The sequence below is a fragment of the Pistacia vera genome, unplaced genomic scaffold (genome assembly GCF_008641045.1).
Source record: "Pistacia vera cultivar Batoury unplaced genomic scaffold, PisVer_v2 Contig673, whole genome shotgun sequence".
Classification (NCBI taxonomy): Eukaryota; Viridiplantae; Streptophyta; class Magnoliopsida; order Sapindales; family Anacardiaceae; genus Pistacia; species Pistacia vera.
The window spans coordinates 11,368-30,133 of record NW_022196527.1 but is presented as its reverse complement, the minus strand read 5'-3'; the positions used below and the strand labels follow the sequence as shown (position 1 = coordinate 30,133).

At 35.4% G+C, this 18,766-nt stretch overlaps 1 protein-coding gene across 1 annotated transcript; it reads left to right on the top strand.

Moving 5' to 3' along the window:
- The first annotated feature begins 1,039 nt into the window (after positions 1 to 1,039).
- LOC116113157 (pentatricopeptide repeat-containing protein At3g22150, chloroplastic-like) lies at positions 1,040 to 18,529 on the top strand. The gene is made up of 2 exons (XM_031399314.1): positions 1,040 to 1,946; positions 17,696 to 18,529. Exon 1 carries the CDS (start codon positions 1,358 to 1,360, stop codon positions 1,913 to 1,915), a length of 558 nt encoding a protein of 185 aa, XP_031255174.1. The 5' UTR covers positions 1,040 to 1,357; the 3' UTR covers positions 1,916 to 1,946; positions 17,696 to 18,529.
- Positions 18,530 to 18,766: the final 237 nt, after the last annotated feature.

The following is an 18,766-nucleotide window of genomic DNA, read 5'->3' as shown; positions in this document are numbered from 1 at the left end:
TTTAAAAAAATTATATCACCCTATGCTCAGAAGCAACGGGGCTTTATTATATATGGTGCATGAATTTCTTTATTGGATCTTTCTCACTTTTTTAACTGCAGTGGCTGCCTTCTCATTGCTTCTTAGTTAGGGATATCTTCTATGTTCTTTCCTCTGCTGTGATCAAAGTACTTTTTTCATATTGTAAAGTGACCTTACCTAAATTTTTATCGCCGAATCTGTCTTTTGGGTGGAAACAAAGAAGAAAGTGAAAGATTGGTTTAAAATTCATCTGAGAAGTTCTGCATGCAAAATTGTAGAAAAAATTGTCATTAGTTTCTATTATTTAAGTATTCGATTCTTTATTCTTGAAACTGCTAGGATTCTCTTTAAGTTGATAGTTTCAACATTTTCTATTGATATACAAGATTTGACATTCATTAAGTCAAGAAGAAAATGCCTACTTTTGGATTCTCTATGGTCTTTTGTTTTTGTTTCTTTCTCGTTGGAACGAGTTTTCAATATGTTGGTCGATGTGATGCTCTAAAGTAATGGATGTTCACAAGAATCAATTAGTTCAAAAATTTGTAATTTCATTTGCCCTTTTTTTGAGAACATCAATCATAATTGTGACAGGAACAAATGTTACATGGATTGCAGAACTCAACAAGGGCATATTCTCGCTCTAGTGCATCATCATCTGCAATGGGGCAGCATGATCGTGGAGTTGCCAGGGAGGTTGACGCCATCTACCGCCTTCTGCCAGTTTGCGCCAGTGTCCCCCTGAGAGATTGAAGGGGCTACAGCACTTGACCTTCAACCAGGCATTCTTAAGTTCTAACCTTGTTAAGGGATGCTGAACTACTTCATGTGAGTTCCAGCAGGTAAATAACACTCTTCTTATTCTCATATATTAATTACTATATATAATTAGATGGTTTTAATGGGTTATAAGATATGGATTTGTGACATAATTAATGTCAGATATCAAAAAATATTTAATCCTTCATATGATTGATACTTAATTACATGGGATAGACTCATTCATAGTACACTCGTTGTATGCTAACATGGCATACACTCATTGCATGAGTTACATGTGTCTCTACTCTTTTCAGTACTAGCAAAGCACTGACATCATTTACAATTATTTATGAATCATCAATCATCCACAAAATGAACAAGAAAGCTCAGCTCATCTTTATTCCGTGGAGCTGGCCAAGCTTCTCGTTCACTACCACCACCACCTCTCCATCACCGTCCTCGTCATGAAACTACCTTCTAACTCCGAAGTCAATGCCTACCGCGACTCAGTCTCTGCAGCCAACCGTATCCACTTCGTTCATCTTTACAATGATCACCTCCCAATGTTGTGACTATGACATCTGTGCTTCCAGCTTGTAATCCAATGGGAAGTATAGAGTTGGGCAAGCAACTTCACGTATTTTCTATCCACCATTTGTTGGACCAAATTGTCTTTGTAGGCTCTGCTCTTGTTGATATGTATTCTAAGTCAGGGTCAATTTCTTATGCTGAAAATGTGTTTGCCCAAACCTCTGAAAAAAATCCTGTCACATATACCACAATGATATTGGGTTATGGTCAACATGGGATGAGCAAGAGAGCTGTCTCTTGGTTTTACAGAATGCAAGAATGTGACAGTGAACCTGATGCTGTTACCTTTGTTGCAGTGTTGTCTGCTTGTAGTTATGCCGGCTTGGTTGATGAAGGTCTTCACATATTTGAGTTGATGGAGAGTAAATACAAGATTCAGCCCTCAACTGAGAACTATTGTTGTGTTGCGGATATGTTATGTAGGGTTGGGCGGATGGTTGAAGCCTATGAGTTTGTCCAAAAATTAGGTGAAGAGGGGAATGTGTTGGAAATTTGGGGTTCACCCGGTGCTTGCAGACTTCATGGAAAATCTGAATTGTGAGAAGTTGTGGCCAAGAAGTTGCTTGAATTAGATACAAGAAANTCAAGTTCTAACCTTGTTAAGGGATGCTGAACTACTTCATGTGACTTCCAGCAGGTAAATAGCATTCTTCTTATTCTTATATATTAATTACTATATATAATTAGATGATTTTAATGGGTTATAAGATATGGATTTGTGACATAATTAATGTCAGATATCAAAATAGATTTAACTCATTTAATATGATTGATACTTAATTACATGGGATAGACTCGTTGTATGCTGACATGGCATACACAGTACACTCATTGCATGAGTTACACGTGTCTCTACTCTTTTCAGTACTAGCAAAGCACTGACATCATTTACAAGCTATATTTAGTATTTACTACACATTGAGTGCAGGGTCTCTCGGTTTGATATTTCATGCACAGGTTCTTTGTGATGCTCAGAAGTGTAATAACCAAGACGCCAAACCATAATGTATCCAAAATTGTGATAGCTCAAGGTCTCCTTGAATTCAAAACCTCACTCTCAGATCACAACTTTTTCTACTACTGAATTATAATAAGCCAATATTGAACTATAAATTTGACTATAGAATTGTAATAAGCCATCTGTCGAACCATAATTTATTCATAATTGTAATAGATCAAAGGTCTCCTTGAGTTCAAAATCTCAATGTTGAACCATAATGTTTTATGCTAATTAATTGTAATAAAACAAATGCCGAGCAAAAAGTTCGACTATAAAATTGTGAGCACCCAGCTGTAAACCACAAGTTATCCATAATTGTAATAGATCAAGGTTTGCTTCTAATTAACTATAACATGGTAATAAGTTAGATGTCGGACCATGATTGATCCATAATTATAATAGATCAAGGTCTCATTTAGTTCACAATCTCACTGTCCAACATTTTTTATCGTTAAGATTACTACCAATCATCGTTACTATTACCTATTAAACAAATATGCTTAACAATTTTTAATTGTAATAAGGCAGTTTTCCAACCAAAATTCAAAATGAAAAGCAAAATGATTCTTACCATCTAATAATGACATCTTATATTGTTTTCATCTTTAACAAATTCATCAATCACTGTTAATATTATCTATTAAAAAAATATGTTGAACAATTGTTAATTGTAGCAAACAAGTTGCTGAACCATATCTTAATTGAATACATTAAGTATTTAAGAAATATAAAATTACATGAAAATGACATTGGATATTGTTATTGTTCTTAAGAAATCCATTGGTCTATTACAGTTTACTTTTACGTTATTCAAGGAGTTTTTTAACTTTCTTGAACTGGTGTATTATTAACTACTTAATAAATAAAATATTGCATTTCATTACATGTGATTTAATATAATTGGTGTTTGTTGTTAATATAATGTTGTTTACGAAGTGTTTCAAATACAAACAATAAATATACCCGGGCGACGCAAGGACCCTAAACCCTAAACCCTACACCTAGTTTAAATACTAAAGTTGTTCAATAATTATCAATTAGGAAAAAAAATACTTGAATAAAAAAGGGAAAAAAATTATTAATTTAGCTATTTTGGTGGTAAAAAACTTGAAATTGAAATTTCTAAAGTAAGCGCAAAAGTCCATTCGTGCCAGTTTTTGTGCTAGCCCATTCGTGCTTGGGCTTGAGCTTGGCACGACCCATTCATGTTGTGCCTATTGGGCCTTAATTACAGAATAGTGGCTGTGCCGACCCAACACGATTTATTATTCATGTTGGGCTGGACTAACATAAACAACAATTTGGGCCTAGAAAAAATATTATTATTAATCAAATTAGTAATAATTTTAGTTGTTCAAACTTCAAACGGCAATCACTTCGTATAGTTGTCCTCAAGTTCATTACAGTCATAACTAATGCCCTTAACAACTGTCAAAATGGAAAATTCTGGGTTTTTTTCTTCCCCTCCAAACAATTCTGAGAAAATGCAAAATTTTACTCTTGACCTGTTCAATCGATCCCAGACAATTTATTCTCTTCCACATTGCAATTTATTACCCCAAATTGCATCGTGACAACTATCGACTTTGGAGATCTCAGATTTTATTTGTTGTCAGCTCAGTGCTTGAAGATCACATCGCTGGTTTGAGTGTTTGTCCACCTCCGTTCTTGAAGGTCAGTTCAGAAGGATTTTCGACTGGTGCAATGATGAAGAAGGTCAATCCTAAATATTCGTTATGGAAGAGAATCGACAAATGTCTAGTGAGTTGGCTTTTTGCTTCTATCTCTGAATCGATATTTAGGCTAGTTTCTAAATGTCAGTTAGCTTCTAAAATTTGGCTTACACTTGAACAGAACTTGTTTCGGAGACTAAAGCTAACGATATGTTGATGATGTAACTATTTGTTAGTGGTTGTGTGATAATGATGAGGATTTGTTGATTAATTACATACTGGATTTGTCCTGAGTTCGTCGTTGTGGTAGTTAACATACTTCTAGCTTTGGAAGAATATCATTGCAAAAGGCACAATATTTGTACAAAAGTATGTTAAAATTAGAAAGAGATAATGCTTTGCTATCAGTTGCTATTAGTTTAGACTCAATGGAGATTAGGTGAATTTGGTTAGTTAGCAGTAATGTCAATTATAAGTTTGGTTAGAATAAGAACCAGAAATCAAATGATAATGTTGTTAATAATCAAGGTGCCATGATGCGGACTAAGCCTAGTTTTGGTCATAAAGGTGTTAGTGTTGCTGGCTATAATCCTGTTCCTAGTAATTAGTACCTAAGCAAACTCCCATTTCAATACTTTAATCCTACCTCTATTCAGCTCTTTAGCTCAACATGTGAATTTTGTTCTCAATATTCTCAGCACTTTCAGTCTAATCAGTTTTTAGGAGGAGGAGAGATTATGGTAGAGGTCTAATTATAGAAATAAGCCTATTTAACATGTGGTAAGTCAAGCCACACTGCAGTTCTCCTCAACCTAAATGGCTGTTCAAGCATGCAATGTCTCACAGCTATGATTCACATCAAGCTTCTCAGCTCAAGGTTTTATCCTCAATTCAAGCCTCCTTGTTCTACTCACAATGTTTCTAATAATTATGCAACAACTGCTTCAGCTACAGTCAGAGAAACAGTTTGGTACATCAAGCCAAGAACCACTGATCATGTCACAACAGATTTGAGTCAGTTGTTGTAAATGCAAGCTACATGGCCAGGATCAAACTTAAGTTGGGAATGTGAGCGTGTGAACATTCTCATGCAGGTTTTACTCTTTACCAAGTGCTTTGAAATCTATGTTCTTTTATCTTAAAAATGTTCTCGGTGTTCCTCATATGTCTAAAATTTGTAAGGATTTCAAAATTTACAAAGGATAATAATGTGTAGTTGAATTCCTTGCTGTTCACATATGATCAAGGACAAAGTCACCAAGATAGTGTTGTCACAAGGGAGCTTAAAGTTGGTTGTACCAACTAAAGATTCCCTCTACCTCGTCTTGTTCCAGCTTCTACTATCCATAGTCAGGCTACTTCAGTCTTCTCTTTCCTCTGATGCTGCTGTTTGCAGAATGCGTCATCTACTGATTTTTCTAAACCTCTTGCTCAACTGTTTTCAATGTTGCTACATATAAAAATTCTGATGTTTTCTTAATACTTTAGAATGTAACGCTTCTCTTAGGAATGAGAATTTAGGGTCAAAGTGTAAAACTGTGTTCGATGCAGCTCCATGTATGTCATCTGCCATTAATTGTTCTATCAATAAAACTTATGTTGTTAGCCGTCAAGCTTTAACTTGAAAACTTATGTTTAGCCGTCAAGCTTTGTGTACTGACAAGTTAAAAGCAATGCTATGACAAAGAGACTGGACCCCCAATGAACAAGTTTTGAGCACTGTGTTTGCACAATAAATGCATAATAAACCTTGTTAGGTCTTTGCCATTTTGCTTAGCATGTCAATTTGGTAGATTGCACAATCTATTTTTCCATATTTAGTGGAGCTTCCAAGCCTCTTGAACTAATTCATTCTAAACTTTGAGGCCCTCTCCACAATTGAAGTTCTGCAGAATATGAATAGTCGTTAATTGGAGTTGTGACCAGTGCTTCAATTGAAGTTGTTGCTGTTAGTATAATGAGGGGAGTTTTATTGTTGGGTAGTATACTGAAGTGATTTTTTTTTTGTAGCTTGTGTAGTAGTGAGATTGACTTTGTGGTTAGCAGCTGAGATTAAAATTGAAGTGAAAGTTGTTGATAATGTGCTATTGTTGATGTTGGCATATTGAAGCACAATTTAGCTGTTGATAAACTGAACGTGATACTGTTTGGTTTACTGAAGTGAAGTTCCTTTAAGCTGTTGCTGATGGTTTACGAAGTGAAGTTCCTTTCTGAGTTTGTGTAGTAGATAAGGTGGAGCGGTGATGAACTGAAGCTGGTCTGTTGGTTAGTTTGTGTAGTAGCTGAGGATTAACAGTTCAGATTGACACACTGAAGGTTATGAAGATCTGATTTGCAAGCAGAGAGCTATGAAGCAGAATCAAGTTGAGATCTACTACAAATGTGATCTGAAGTGTGTGAAGTTGGAGTTTCAATTCATTTTACTGCAGAGTGTGGGATTTGTTTATTGCCGAGCCAAAGTTTTTTTTTACAAGCTCAAACTGGAGGGCAGTTTAGCTTGAGGGGGGGATATTGACTATGAAAGACAAATGCTGGAAGCTGAAAGAAGTAAAATGTCACAACTATCCTTCACTTACTTAAAGTGATACTTTATATGCTGTCGCTTTTTACTAGTGTTTTAAGTAGTTAGCCTAAGTCAACTTCTTCTCTTTACTTTAGCCTTCAACTTACTCTCTTTACACATATAAAACAGAGGTGTAGGAGTAAAACTAGCTTTACACCACCTCTTACGCCATTCTCACATTATGACATGGCAGTTGACATGGCAGATGTCATCTATCTGCCACCTCACCAAACTGCCACATCACTTACTCCCAAAACTTAAAAAAAAAAGAAATTTTCAAAATACCCTAAATTTGAAATCTCCACTTTCCTCAAACAAATCAAATCAATTCAATTTCCCAAAATAGGGACCCAAAAAAATTCTCCCCAAATTTTCTTTCAATTTTGAAAGCGCTAGGCAACAATTCTCCAATCTCAGCTGCTACACCATAGTCGCACCAGGTCGTCGCCATCCACCATCCCAAACGCCCTTCACTCTACTGACAGAAGGTAGCATTTCAATTAACTCTACTAACACTCGTGATTTGTGTTTTTGTTGATGTCGATCCTAAGAGCCATTCTTGGGGGCTTTGTCATTTATTAATAACGGAGTAATATTGTTGTCCTGCAAAAGTATTTAAGGGTTAACAATTGGAGTTCTGTGTCAGAGGCCAGGGTAGAGGGAATAACACCCCAAAAAAAGGACCGATACATGCAAGATTCAGTTTGGTGTTTCTGACGGTTTGATTTTGTCTTGAAATATTATTATTCCATTTCTTATTTGTGGTCTCTTCAGCCAAACAAATGGTGGCACCTTGTCATTTTTATTTTACAAGTGGACTGAGTCATATCTAAAATTGCAGGGTGACCAATTTAAAGTGTAAGTGTTAGTGTTGATGAGGTAAGAGTGTTGCCTTTTCCCGTTTGCTTTTGTTTGTTTGACCATCTCAATGGATATGGAAAGAAGCTTGTGCTTTTATCTATTTTCTTTCTGTTATGAAGTTCTCCAAAATTTCATAGTCTATTGTGTATATGTGCATGCCCATTGACGCTCCATTTTTTTGTCTGCATTGTTTTTCGAATTATAATTGTTATTTCCATTCCCTTTATGAAGATATTTATTTGTTTTGTTCTTCTTTTTCAAGGGTACTCTTAAATCACCATTGTCTTGTAGGATAAGAAAAAATGCGTTTGCCAAATAATGGAAGAGCTTATTTACACAAATGGGAGATTATTGAAGGTGGTGTCAAGTTTTGAAGAAAGTCCGTACTGGGTATGTTATTAAAATTGATAGACTTATATGTGACTTATTATTCCATATAATTTTCAATTGTGACCACTTTGTTTTATCATTCTCTCTCTCACACTGTTGTGAGGATTCATTCTTCATTCTGCAATGCAGGGTGTTGACCAAGTATTAGAGCAGAGGTTTGGCCATTCTCCTTGAAGTATAAGAATCTCTCTTCATGTTTAAGCTTATGTATTGTTTTTTACCTTAATCATGCATGCGATACATTATTTGTTTGATTTAGATATAATTCTCGCCTTATAGGGCTTGTTTCAAATTTTTTAATAGCCTTTAGGTTAATGTGGTCCTCTGAAATTCTTGATACATGGCAACCTGTCTAGAAAGTGTGGCTTGTTATGTCCTCTTATCTTGATTCCAGTTTATTGATGTCTTCCATGGTACAAATTAGGCACTAAACTTAAAAAAAAAAAAAAAAAAAAAAAAAAAAAAAAAAGGGAAAGATTCATACCATTTGGCTGGTGTGTGCTATGGCTAGCATATTTTTTGGCATAGGTATTGGCTTAAAGGCTCTCATATTTTAACTTACTATAATTAGAGAGTGTTACAATTTCTCACTTCTGTTATTCTTTGTTCTCTGTGTTTAAGTATAAAGAACTAGGGGTGTGCAAATTCGGATATCCGATCCGAATAGGGCTTTTCCTGATCCGATCCGAATTTTGGATCAGGATATAATTGATCCGAATTATGTGGATATCAGTTTTACGGATATCCGATTATTCGGATCGGATAATCGGATATTCGAAATTTATCCGAATTTAAGATTTTCTTATTAAAATCAAAAATTCAATCCTTAAGGCTAATAATGCTCCAAAGCCATTTGCAAGGACATAGGCAATCCGTACACAGTTAGAATCTGTCACATTTCATAGGAACAACATCAAAGTAAACAATAATAATAATCTAAGATGCAAGCAGTTTCAATGAACTTCAAACATAAGCAGCACAGAGGAAACACAAAGAGCAGAAATGCTCCTGTGGCATTTACATCAAATTAGGGAAACACCTTAAGAGTAATCAGGCCAAGCCTCTACACTCCATTTGCCATCACAGTAAGTAAACGCTTGGATGAGTACAAGTAGGACCAATCATCATGTTTGGACATATCATGCTAACAGTAAAACACACCATAATATGGCAATTTAAAAAGAAAAAGACAGCAAGCGAAAAACAAGGGGACTTTTTAAGTAAATGCTAGATTGACCATAAAGTCCTGTCCTAAGATCTGAGAGTGTTCGAGCGAGAGAGAGTGAGACACCGAGAGAGTTGAGCGAGAGAGACTGAGATCTGAGTCTGAGAGAGTTTTGAGTGACTGTGTGTCTGTGTCTGTGCCGCTGTGCGTGTTCGAGCGAGAGAGACTGAGATCTGAATCTGAGAGAGTTTGAGTGATTGACTGACTGTGTGTCTGTGTCTGTGCGTGTTCGAGCGAGAGAGACCGAGAGAGTCAGAGAGTTGAGCGAGAGAGACAGAGTGAGAGATTGAGATGAGATCTGGTCTGCGAGAGCGAGAGGCTGTGCGTGTTTGAGCGAGAGAGACAATGAGAGACTGAGACGAGATCTGGTCTGAGAGAGTGAGACTGTGAGAGGCTGTGCGTGACTGCGTGTTCGAGCGAGAGAGACAGAGAGTGAGAGAGTTGACTTAATTGATTTGTGTTAGACTGTTGTTAGGGTTATTTTAATTTTTAAAACTCAAAACGACGTAGTTTAGCAAAAGCTGGATCGGATACGGATATCCGATTTTTTAATAATCCCGATCCGGTATCCGATCCGAATATTCGGATTTTTTAAAATTCCGATCCGTATCCGATCCGAATTTTTGGATATTCGATTTTTTCGGATCGGATATCGAATTTTTTTGCACAGCTCTATAAAGAACTATATGCTTTTGTTTGTTCTGCGTGGAAATATATTTGAATTGATGAAAATATTTGGTAAGAAAGCTGCAAAAGAAAATTACACTAGTGTTAGATTCTATTTGTAATTTGGTTTCTTTAGTTGACTATGGTCTAGTGTTTCTTCTCCATTTTCCATCATAGGTAGAAGTTAATTTAATTTTGGAGTGAACTATTTTTTTTCATGTTTCTGATTTATTTTCTGAATCAGACCAGATTTGAACAAAATGCAGATCATGGCTGAATTTTGATTTTTGGTAGGACTGTCGGGAGTTTGTGTCTTTGCACTTGCAGTTTGTATAATGTTTAGGAGTTTTCTGCAGCTTGTGTAGTTTGTGCAGTTTATGTTTTTTTGCTGTTTCCGGGAGAACTTTGCAGTTTGTACAATTCTTTTTTGTTGATTATGAAGCTTGGGCATTTTTTTTTTTTGTTTTTTTTGAGTTTCTAGGAGTGTCAGGCAGTGATTGCAGTGTTTGGTTGGCTGGTCGTGAAGTGTGGGCATGTTGAAGTTGCTGCAACAGAAAGCTGCTTTCTTTTGTGTCTGTGTGGTGTTTCTAGAGGAGAATTTTGGGAAGGTGCTGGCTGTGGAGCTGCAGCTTAATTGCTGCATTTTTCTGCTGTTCCATGGACAGTCCTGCAGGTTTTGCAGTTTCTTGTCTGCTGGAAGTTAAGCTTATTCTGGGGAGGCTGCTTGGATGCTCCCGGCTGTTCTAGACTTGCAGTTTTCGGGAGTGTTTTTTCTGGAGTTGCAGCTCAATTGTTTGCATTTTTGCAACTTGTGCAGTGTTGTTCAGCATCTGAAAACTGATTTTTTTGGGCAAGCTTCAGCAATGTATAGTTTGCTTGATACACATTTCATTTGAGTTAAAACTTAAAAGTACTTTTACAATTGTACTCCTTTTAACACTTTCGATTTGAGTTAGAAGTACCTTTTACAATTGTATAGTTTGCTGGATGCACATTTCATTTGAGTTAAATCTACTTTTACAATGTACTCCTTAGAAATTAGCCATCTTGTAATCAAATTAAATACAACAACATTAACTACAAAAGTACAAATGGGCTCTATACTCAAAAAACAAAGTGAGATTACATAGTCATGTTGAGATGAGAGCCATAATAGCACTAAATTTACCATTTTTAGATTCTACTTAAGCCCCACGCCTGTGTGAAACATTTTTGCCAACTGGTAAAATGCCTTCTGCTGAGAGGCATTGGCAACCACTAAAAAGTATTTGCATGCTAACTTCACATCTCTCTTCACTCCAATCCCTTTAAGATACATTACTCCAAGGTTATAATGCCCACTAGCCTCTTCATTATCAGCCGCCTTCCCAAAGTACTCTTTTTCCTATAGTACAAAGAATTGGTTTTCATTCTAAACTCTTCAAATAACTCCTTAAAAGACTTTAAACCCTTATCTGGTTGATAAATTGGTAATATGGAGAATGTGGACCTTATGCTTGAAGATGATTATTGAAATGGAAATTTGAATAATTTGATCTTAGACGGGAATAAGTTTAAAAACAAATAAAACCTGAGAAAAAGTTTAAAGCTATTTTCTATTGGTATATGAGATTTGACATTCATTAAGTTAAGAAGAAAATGCCTACTTTGGATTCTCTGGGTCTTTTGTTTTTGTTTCATTCTCCTTGGAACGAGTTTTCGATATTTTGTCGATGTGATGCCTAATAGATGTTCACAAGAATCAATTAGTTCAAAAATTTGTAATTTCATTTTCCCTTTTTTTGAGAACATCAATCATAATTGTGACAAGAACAAATGTCATGGATTGAGGGCATATTCATAATTGTAATAGATCAAAGGTCTCCTTGAGTTCAAAATCTCAATGTTGAACCTAATGTTTATGCTTAATTGTAATAAAACAAATGATGATAAAATTGTGAGCACCTGTTGTCAAACCACAAGTTTCCATAATTTAATAGATCAAGGTTGCTTCCATTAACTAAACATGGTAATAAGTTAGATTCGGACCATGATTGATCCATAATTATCGCTAAGATTACTACCAATCATCGTTACTATTACCTATTAACAAATATGCTTACAATTTTTAATTGTAATAAGGCAGTTTTCCAACCAAAATTTAAAATGAAACACAAATGATTTTTACCATAATAATGACATCTATATTGTTTTATCTTTAACAAATTCATCAATCGCTGCTAATATTATCTATTAAAAAAATATGTTGAACAATTGTTAATTGAGCAAACAAGTTGCCGAACCATATCTTAATTGAATACATTAGTATTTAAGAAATATAAAATTACATGAAAAGACATTGGATATGTTATTGTTCTTAAGAAATCATTGATCTATTACATTTTCTTTTATGTTATTCAAGGAGTTTTTTACTTTCTTGAACTGGTGTATTTTAACTACTTAATAAATAAAATATTGCATTTTGTTACATGTGATTTATATAATTGGGGTTTGTTGTTAATATAATGTTGTTACGAAGTGTTCAAATACAAGCAATAAACATACTCGGGCGACGCAAGGACCCTAAACCCTACACCTAGTTTAAAATATAAGTTGTTCAATAATTATCAATTAGAAAAAAATAATCTTGAATAAAAAAGGGAAAAAAATTGTTAATTTAGCTATTTTCGTGATAAAAAACTTGAAATTGAAATTTCCAATGTAAGCGCAAAAGTCCAGTCATGCCAGTTTTTTTTCCTAGCCCATTCGTGCTTGGCTTGAGCTGGGCACGACCCATTCATGTTGTGCCTATTGCAATTCGGGCCTAGAAAAAAATTTATTATTAATCAAATTAGTAATAATTTTAGTTGTTCAAATGGCAATCACTTCGTATAATTGTCCTCAAGTTTTCATTAGTCATAACTAATGCCCTTAATAACTGTCAAAATGACAATTCTGGGTTGTTTTCTTCCCCTCCAAACAATTCTGGGAAAATGCAAAATTTTACCTGACCTGTTCATCGATCCCATACAATTTATTCTCTTCCACATTGTAATTTATTACCCAAATTGCATCGTGACACTATCGACTTAGAGATCTCAGTTTTATTTGTTGTCAGCTCAGAGCTTGAAGATCCATCATTGGTTTGAGTGTTTGTCCACCTCCGTTCTTGAAGGTCAGTTCAGAGGATTTCGACTGGTGCAATGATGAAAAGGTCATCCTAAATATTCGTTATGGAAGAGAATCGACAATGTCTAGTGAGTTGGCTTTTTGCTTCTATCTCTGAATCGATATTTAGGCTAGTTTCTAAATGTCAGTTAGCTTCAAAATTTGGCTTACACTTGAACAAGACTTGTTTCGGAGACTAAAGCTAACGATATGTTGATGATGTAACTATTGTTAGTGGTTGTGTGATAACTGATGAGGATTTGTTGAATTCAACTGGATTTGTCCTGAGTTCGTCGTTGTGGTGTTAACATTACTTCTAGCTTTGGAAGAATATCATTGCAAAAGGCACAATATTTGTTACAAAGTATGAGTTAAATTAGAAAGAATAATGCTTTGCTATCAGTTGCTATTAGTTTAGACTCCAATGGAGATTAGGTGAATTTGGTTAGTTTAGCAGTAATGTCAATTATAAGTTTGGTTAGAATAAGAACCGAAATCAAATGATATTGTTGTTAATAATCAAGGTGCCACTGATGCGGACTAGTCCTAGTTTTGGTCATAAAGGTGTTAGTGTTGTTGCTATAATCCTGTTCCATAGTACTTAGTACCTAAGCAAACTCCCAATTTCAATACTTTAATCCTACCCTCATTCAGCTCTTTTAGCTCAACATGTGAATTTTGTTCCTCAATATTCTCAGCACTTCAGTCTAATCAGTTTTTAGGAGGAGGAAGAGATTATGGTAGAGGTTCTAATTATAGAAATAAGCCTATTTAACATGGGTAAGTCAAGCCACACTGCAGTTCTCCTCAACCTAATTGGCTGTTCAGCATGCAATGTCTCACCAGCTATGATTTCACATCAAGCTTCTCCAGCTCAAGGTTATAATTCCTCAATTCAAGCCTCCTTTCTACTCACAATGTTTCTAATAATTATGCAACAACTGCTTCAGCTACAGTCAGAGAACCAGTTTGGTACATCAAGCCAAGAACCACTGATCATGTCACACAGATTTGAGTCAGTTGTTTGAAATGCAAGCTACACTGGCCAGGATCAAACTTAAGTTGGGAATTGTGAGCGTGTGAACATTTCTCATGCAGGTTTTACTTCTTTACCAAGTGCTTTGAAATCTATGTTCTTTTATCTTAAAAATGTCTCGGTGTTCCATATGTCTAAAATTTGCTAAGGATTTCAAAATTACAAAGGATAATAATTGGTAGTTGAATTCCTTGCTGTTCTCATATGATCAAGGACAAAGTCACCAAGATAGTGTTGTCACAAGGGGAGCTTAAAGTGGTTTGTACCAACTAAAGATTCCCTCTATCCTCGTCTTGTTCCAGCTCTACTATCCAGTCAGGCTTACTTCAGTCTTCTCTTTCCTCTGATGCTTGCTGTTTGCAGAATGCGTTCATCTACTGATTTTTCTAAACCTTCTGCTCAACTGTTTTCAATTTGCTACATATAAAATTCTGATGTTCTCTTAATACTTTAGAATGTAACGCTTCTCTTAGGAATGAGAATTTAGGGTCAAAGTGTAAAACTGTGTTCGATGCAGCTCCATGTATGTCATCTGCACTTATTGTTCTATCAATAAAACTTATGTTGTTAGCCGTCAAGCTTTAACTGAAAACTTATGTTTTTAGCCGTCAAGCTTTGTGTACTGACAAGTTAAAAGCAATGCTATGACATAAGAGACTTGGACCCCCCATGAACATTTTGAGCACTGTGTTTGCACAATTAATGCATAATAACCTTGTTAGGTCTTTGCCATTTTGCTTAGCATGTCAATTTGGTAGATTGCACAATCTATTTTCCATATTCTTCTAGTGGAGCTTCCAAGCCTCTTGAACTAATTCATTCTAACCTTTGAGGCCCCTCCACAATTGAAGTTCTGCATGAATTGAATAGTCTGTAATTGGAGTTGTGACCAGTAGCTTCAATTGGATTGTGCTGTTGTTGTTACTGAGGTGAAGTTCTTATTGTTGCTGTAGTATACTGAGTGATTTTTTTTTTTGTGTAGCGGTTTAGTAGTTGAGATTGACTTGTGGTTAGCAGCTGAGATTAAAATTGAAGTGAAAGTTGTTGATAATGTGCTATTGTTGATGTTGGCATATTGAAGCACAATTTAGCTGTTGATAAACTGAAGCTGATATCTGTTGGTTTACTGAAGTGAAGTTCCTTTAAGCTGTTGCTGATGGTTTACTGAAGTGAAGTTCCTCATTGAGTTTGTGTAGTAGATAAGGTGAGCGGTTGATGAACTGAAGCTGGTACTGTTGGTTAGTTTGTGTAGTAGCTGAGGATTACAGTTCAGATTGACACACTGAAGGTTATGAAGATCTGATTTGCAATCAGAGCAGCTATTGAAGCAGAATCAAGTTGAGATCTACTACAAATGTGATCTGAAGTGTAGTGAAGTTGGAGTTTCAATTCATTTTACTGCAGAGTGATGGGATTTGTTTATTGCCGAGCCAAAGTTTTTTTTTACAAGCTCAAACTGCAGGCAGTTTAGCTTGAGGGGGGATATTGACTATGAAAGACAAATGCTGGAAGCTGAAAGAAGTAAAATGTCACAACTATCCTTCACTTACTTAAAGTGATACTTTATATGCTGTCGCTTTTTTACTAGTGTTTTAAGTAGTTAGCCTAAGTCAACTTCTTCTCTTTACTTTAGCCTTCAACTACTCTACTTTACACATATCAGAGGTGTAGGAGTAAAACTAGCTTTACACCACCCTCTTACGCCATTCTCTCACATTATGACATGGCAGTTGACATGGCAGATGTCATCTCATCTGCCACCTCACCAAACTGCCACATCACTTACTCCCAAAACTTAAAAAAAAAAGAAATTTTCAAAATACCCTAAAATTTGAAATCTCCACTTTCCCTCAAACAAATCAAATCAATTTCAATTTCCCTAAAATAGGGACCAAAAAAATTCTCCCCAAATTTTCTTTCAATTTTGAAAGCGCTAGCCACCACATTCTCCAATCTCAGCTGCTACCATAGTCGCACCAGGTCGTCGCCATCCACCATCCCAACGCCCTTCACTCTACTGACAAAGGTAGCATTTCAATTAACTCTACTAACACTCGTGATTTTTGTTTTTGTTGCATGTCGATCCTAAGAGCCATTCTTTGGGGCTTTGTCATTTATAATACGGAGTCAATTTGTTTGTCCTGCAAAAGTTATTTAAGGGTTAACAATTGGAGTTCCTGTGTCCAGGGCAGGGTAGAGGCGAATAACCACCCAAAAAAAGAGACCGATACTGCAGTTCAGTTTGGTGTTTCTGACGGTTTGATTTTGTCTTGAAATATATTATTCCATTTCTTATCTTGTGTCTCTTCAGCCAAACAAATGGTGGCACCTTGTCATTTTTATTTTACAAGTGGACTGAGTCATATCTAAATATTGCAGGGATGACCAATTTAAAGTGTAAGTGTTAGTGTTGATGAGTTAGATGTGTGCCTTTTCCCGTTTGCTTTTGTTTGTTTGCACATCTCAATGTATATGGAAAGAAGCTTGTGCTTTTATCTTTTATTTTCTTTCTGTTATGAAGTTCTCCAAATTTCCCTAGTCTATTGTGTATATGTGCATTGCCCATTGACGCTTCCATTTTTGTTCTGCATTGTTTTTCGAATTAAATTGTTATTTTCCATTCCCTTTTATGAAGATATTTATTTGTTGTTTTTTCTTCTTTTTCAAGGGTACTCTTAAATCACCATTGTCTTGTAGGATAGAAAACATGCCTTCTTGCCAAATAATGGAAGAGCTTATTTACACATGGAAGATTTATTGAAGGTGGTGTCAAGTTTCTGAAGAAAGTCCGTACTGGGTATGTTATTAAAAATTTGATCAGACTTATATGTCGACTTATTATTCCATATAATTTCAATTGTGACCACTTTGTTTTATCATTCTCTCTCTCACACTGTTGTGAGTATCATTCTTCATTGCATGCAGGGGGTTGATCCAAGTATTAGAGCAGAGGTTTGGCCATTCCTCCTTGAAGTATAAGAATCTCTTTCATGTTAAGCTTATGTATTGTTTTTTACCTTAATCATGCATGCGATACATTTATTTGTTTGATTTAGATATAATTCTCGCTCTTTATAGGGCTTGTTTCAAATTTTTTAATAGCCTTTAGGTTAATGTGGTCCTCTGAAATTCTTGATACATGGCAACCTGTCTAAAAGTGTGGCTTGTTATGTCCTCTTATCTTGATTCCAGTTTATTGATGTCTTCCATGGTACAAATTAGGCACTAAACTTAAAAAAAAAAAAAAAAAAAAAAAAAAAAAAAAAAGGGAAAGATTCATACCAATTTGGCTTGGTGTGTGCTATGGCTTAGCATATTTTTGGCATAGGTATTGGCTTAAAGGCTCTCATATTTTTAACTTACTATAATTAGAGAGTGTTACAATTTCTCACTTCTGTTATTCTTTGTTCTCTTGTTTAAGTAAAAGAACTAGGGGTGTGCAAATTCGGATATCCGATCCGAATAGGGCTTTTGCGATCCGATCCGAATTTCGATCAGGATATATATTATCCGAATTATGTGGATATCCAGTTTTACGATATCCGATTATTCGGATCGGATAATCGGATATTCGAAATTTATCCGAATTTAAGATTTTCTTATTAAAATCAAATATTCAATCCTTAAGGCATAAATGCTCCAAAGCCATATTGCAAGGACATAGGCAATCCGTCACCAGTTAGAATCTGTCACATTTCATAGGAACAACATCAGTAAACATATAATAATCTAAGATGCAATCAGAAGTTGCTTGAATTAGATACAAGAAACAAAATGACGGGCTATCATGTTTTGCTCTCAAATATCTATGCAGAAGAAGGAAACTGGGAAAATGTTGACAAAGTAAGGAAAGAGATGAGAGTAAGAGGGTTGAGAAAAGAAGTTGGATGTTCTTGAATTGATAGAGGAGGTTATGTGAACCGTTTTGCGTCTAAGGATCAAGAGTATCCGCAAAGTGATGAGATATATGAGATGTTGGAAGGATTAGCCATGGAAATGAAAAATGCTGGTTATAGGGCCAGCCGAAGCTCCAATCTAGATGCCATCTCGCAGTTTAATGAATAAACAGGAATAGTCGTTATAGACTTTGAAAATGGGATAATGAAAACTATGTTTAGTGAAGGCAACTAGCTGCAAAAATATTGGCTGTTGAAAGGCCAGTAGTTGGTCATTTAATTATTGTGGATACAACATGATGGTAGGTCTAAATGTTGGTCTTCTGTCAAAGCTGACAATTTCAATGAATGCTCAACTTGCTCAGTTGAGCAGCTTAGCAGCATGATGTAAATAATCTGTATGTTTGCATGGTCTTTTGTGGTCAAGTTAACCAGTGGAGAATAAATTGAAGTGGATAAGCTGCTCAACTTTATTCAAACATCCCTTATCTCATTGTTCAGGTAAAATACAGAAAAACTCTCATCTAGCACGATGGTAAAAATTTTGCCTTTAAAAAAATTATATCACTCTATGCTCAGAAGCAACAGGGCTTTATTTTATATGGTCCATCAATTTCTTTATTGGATCTTTCACACTTTTTTTAACTGCGTGGCTGCTTTCTCATTGCTTCTTAGTTATGGATATCTTCTATGTTCTTTCCTCTGCTGTGATCAAAGCATTTTCTTCATTGACTAAATTTTTATCGTAGAATCTGTCTTTTGCGTTAAAACAAAGAAGAAAATGAAAGATTGGTTTAAAATTCATCTGAGAAGTTTTGTATACAAATTTGTAGAAAAAAATGTCATATAGTTTCTATTATTTAAGTTTTCGATACTTTATTCTTGAAACTGCTAGGATTCTCGTTAAGCTGATAATTGTATCTCAACATATGAAA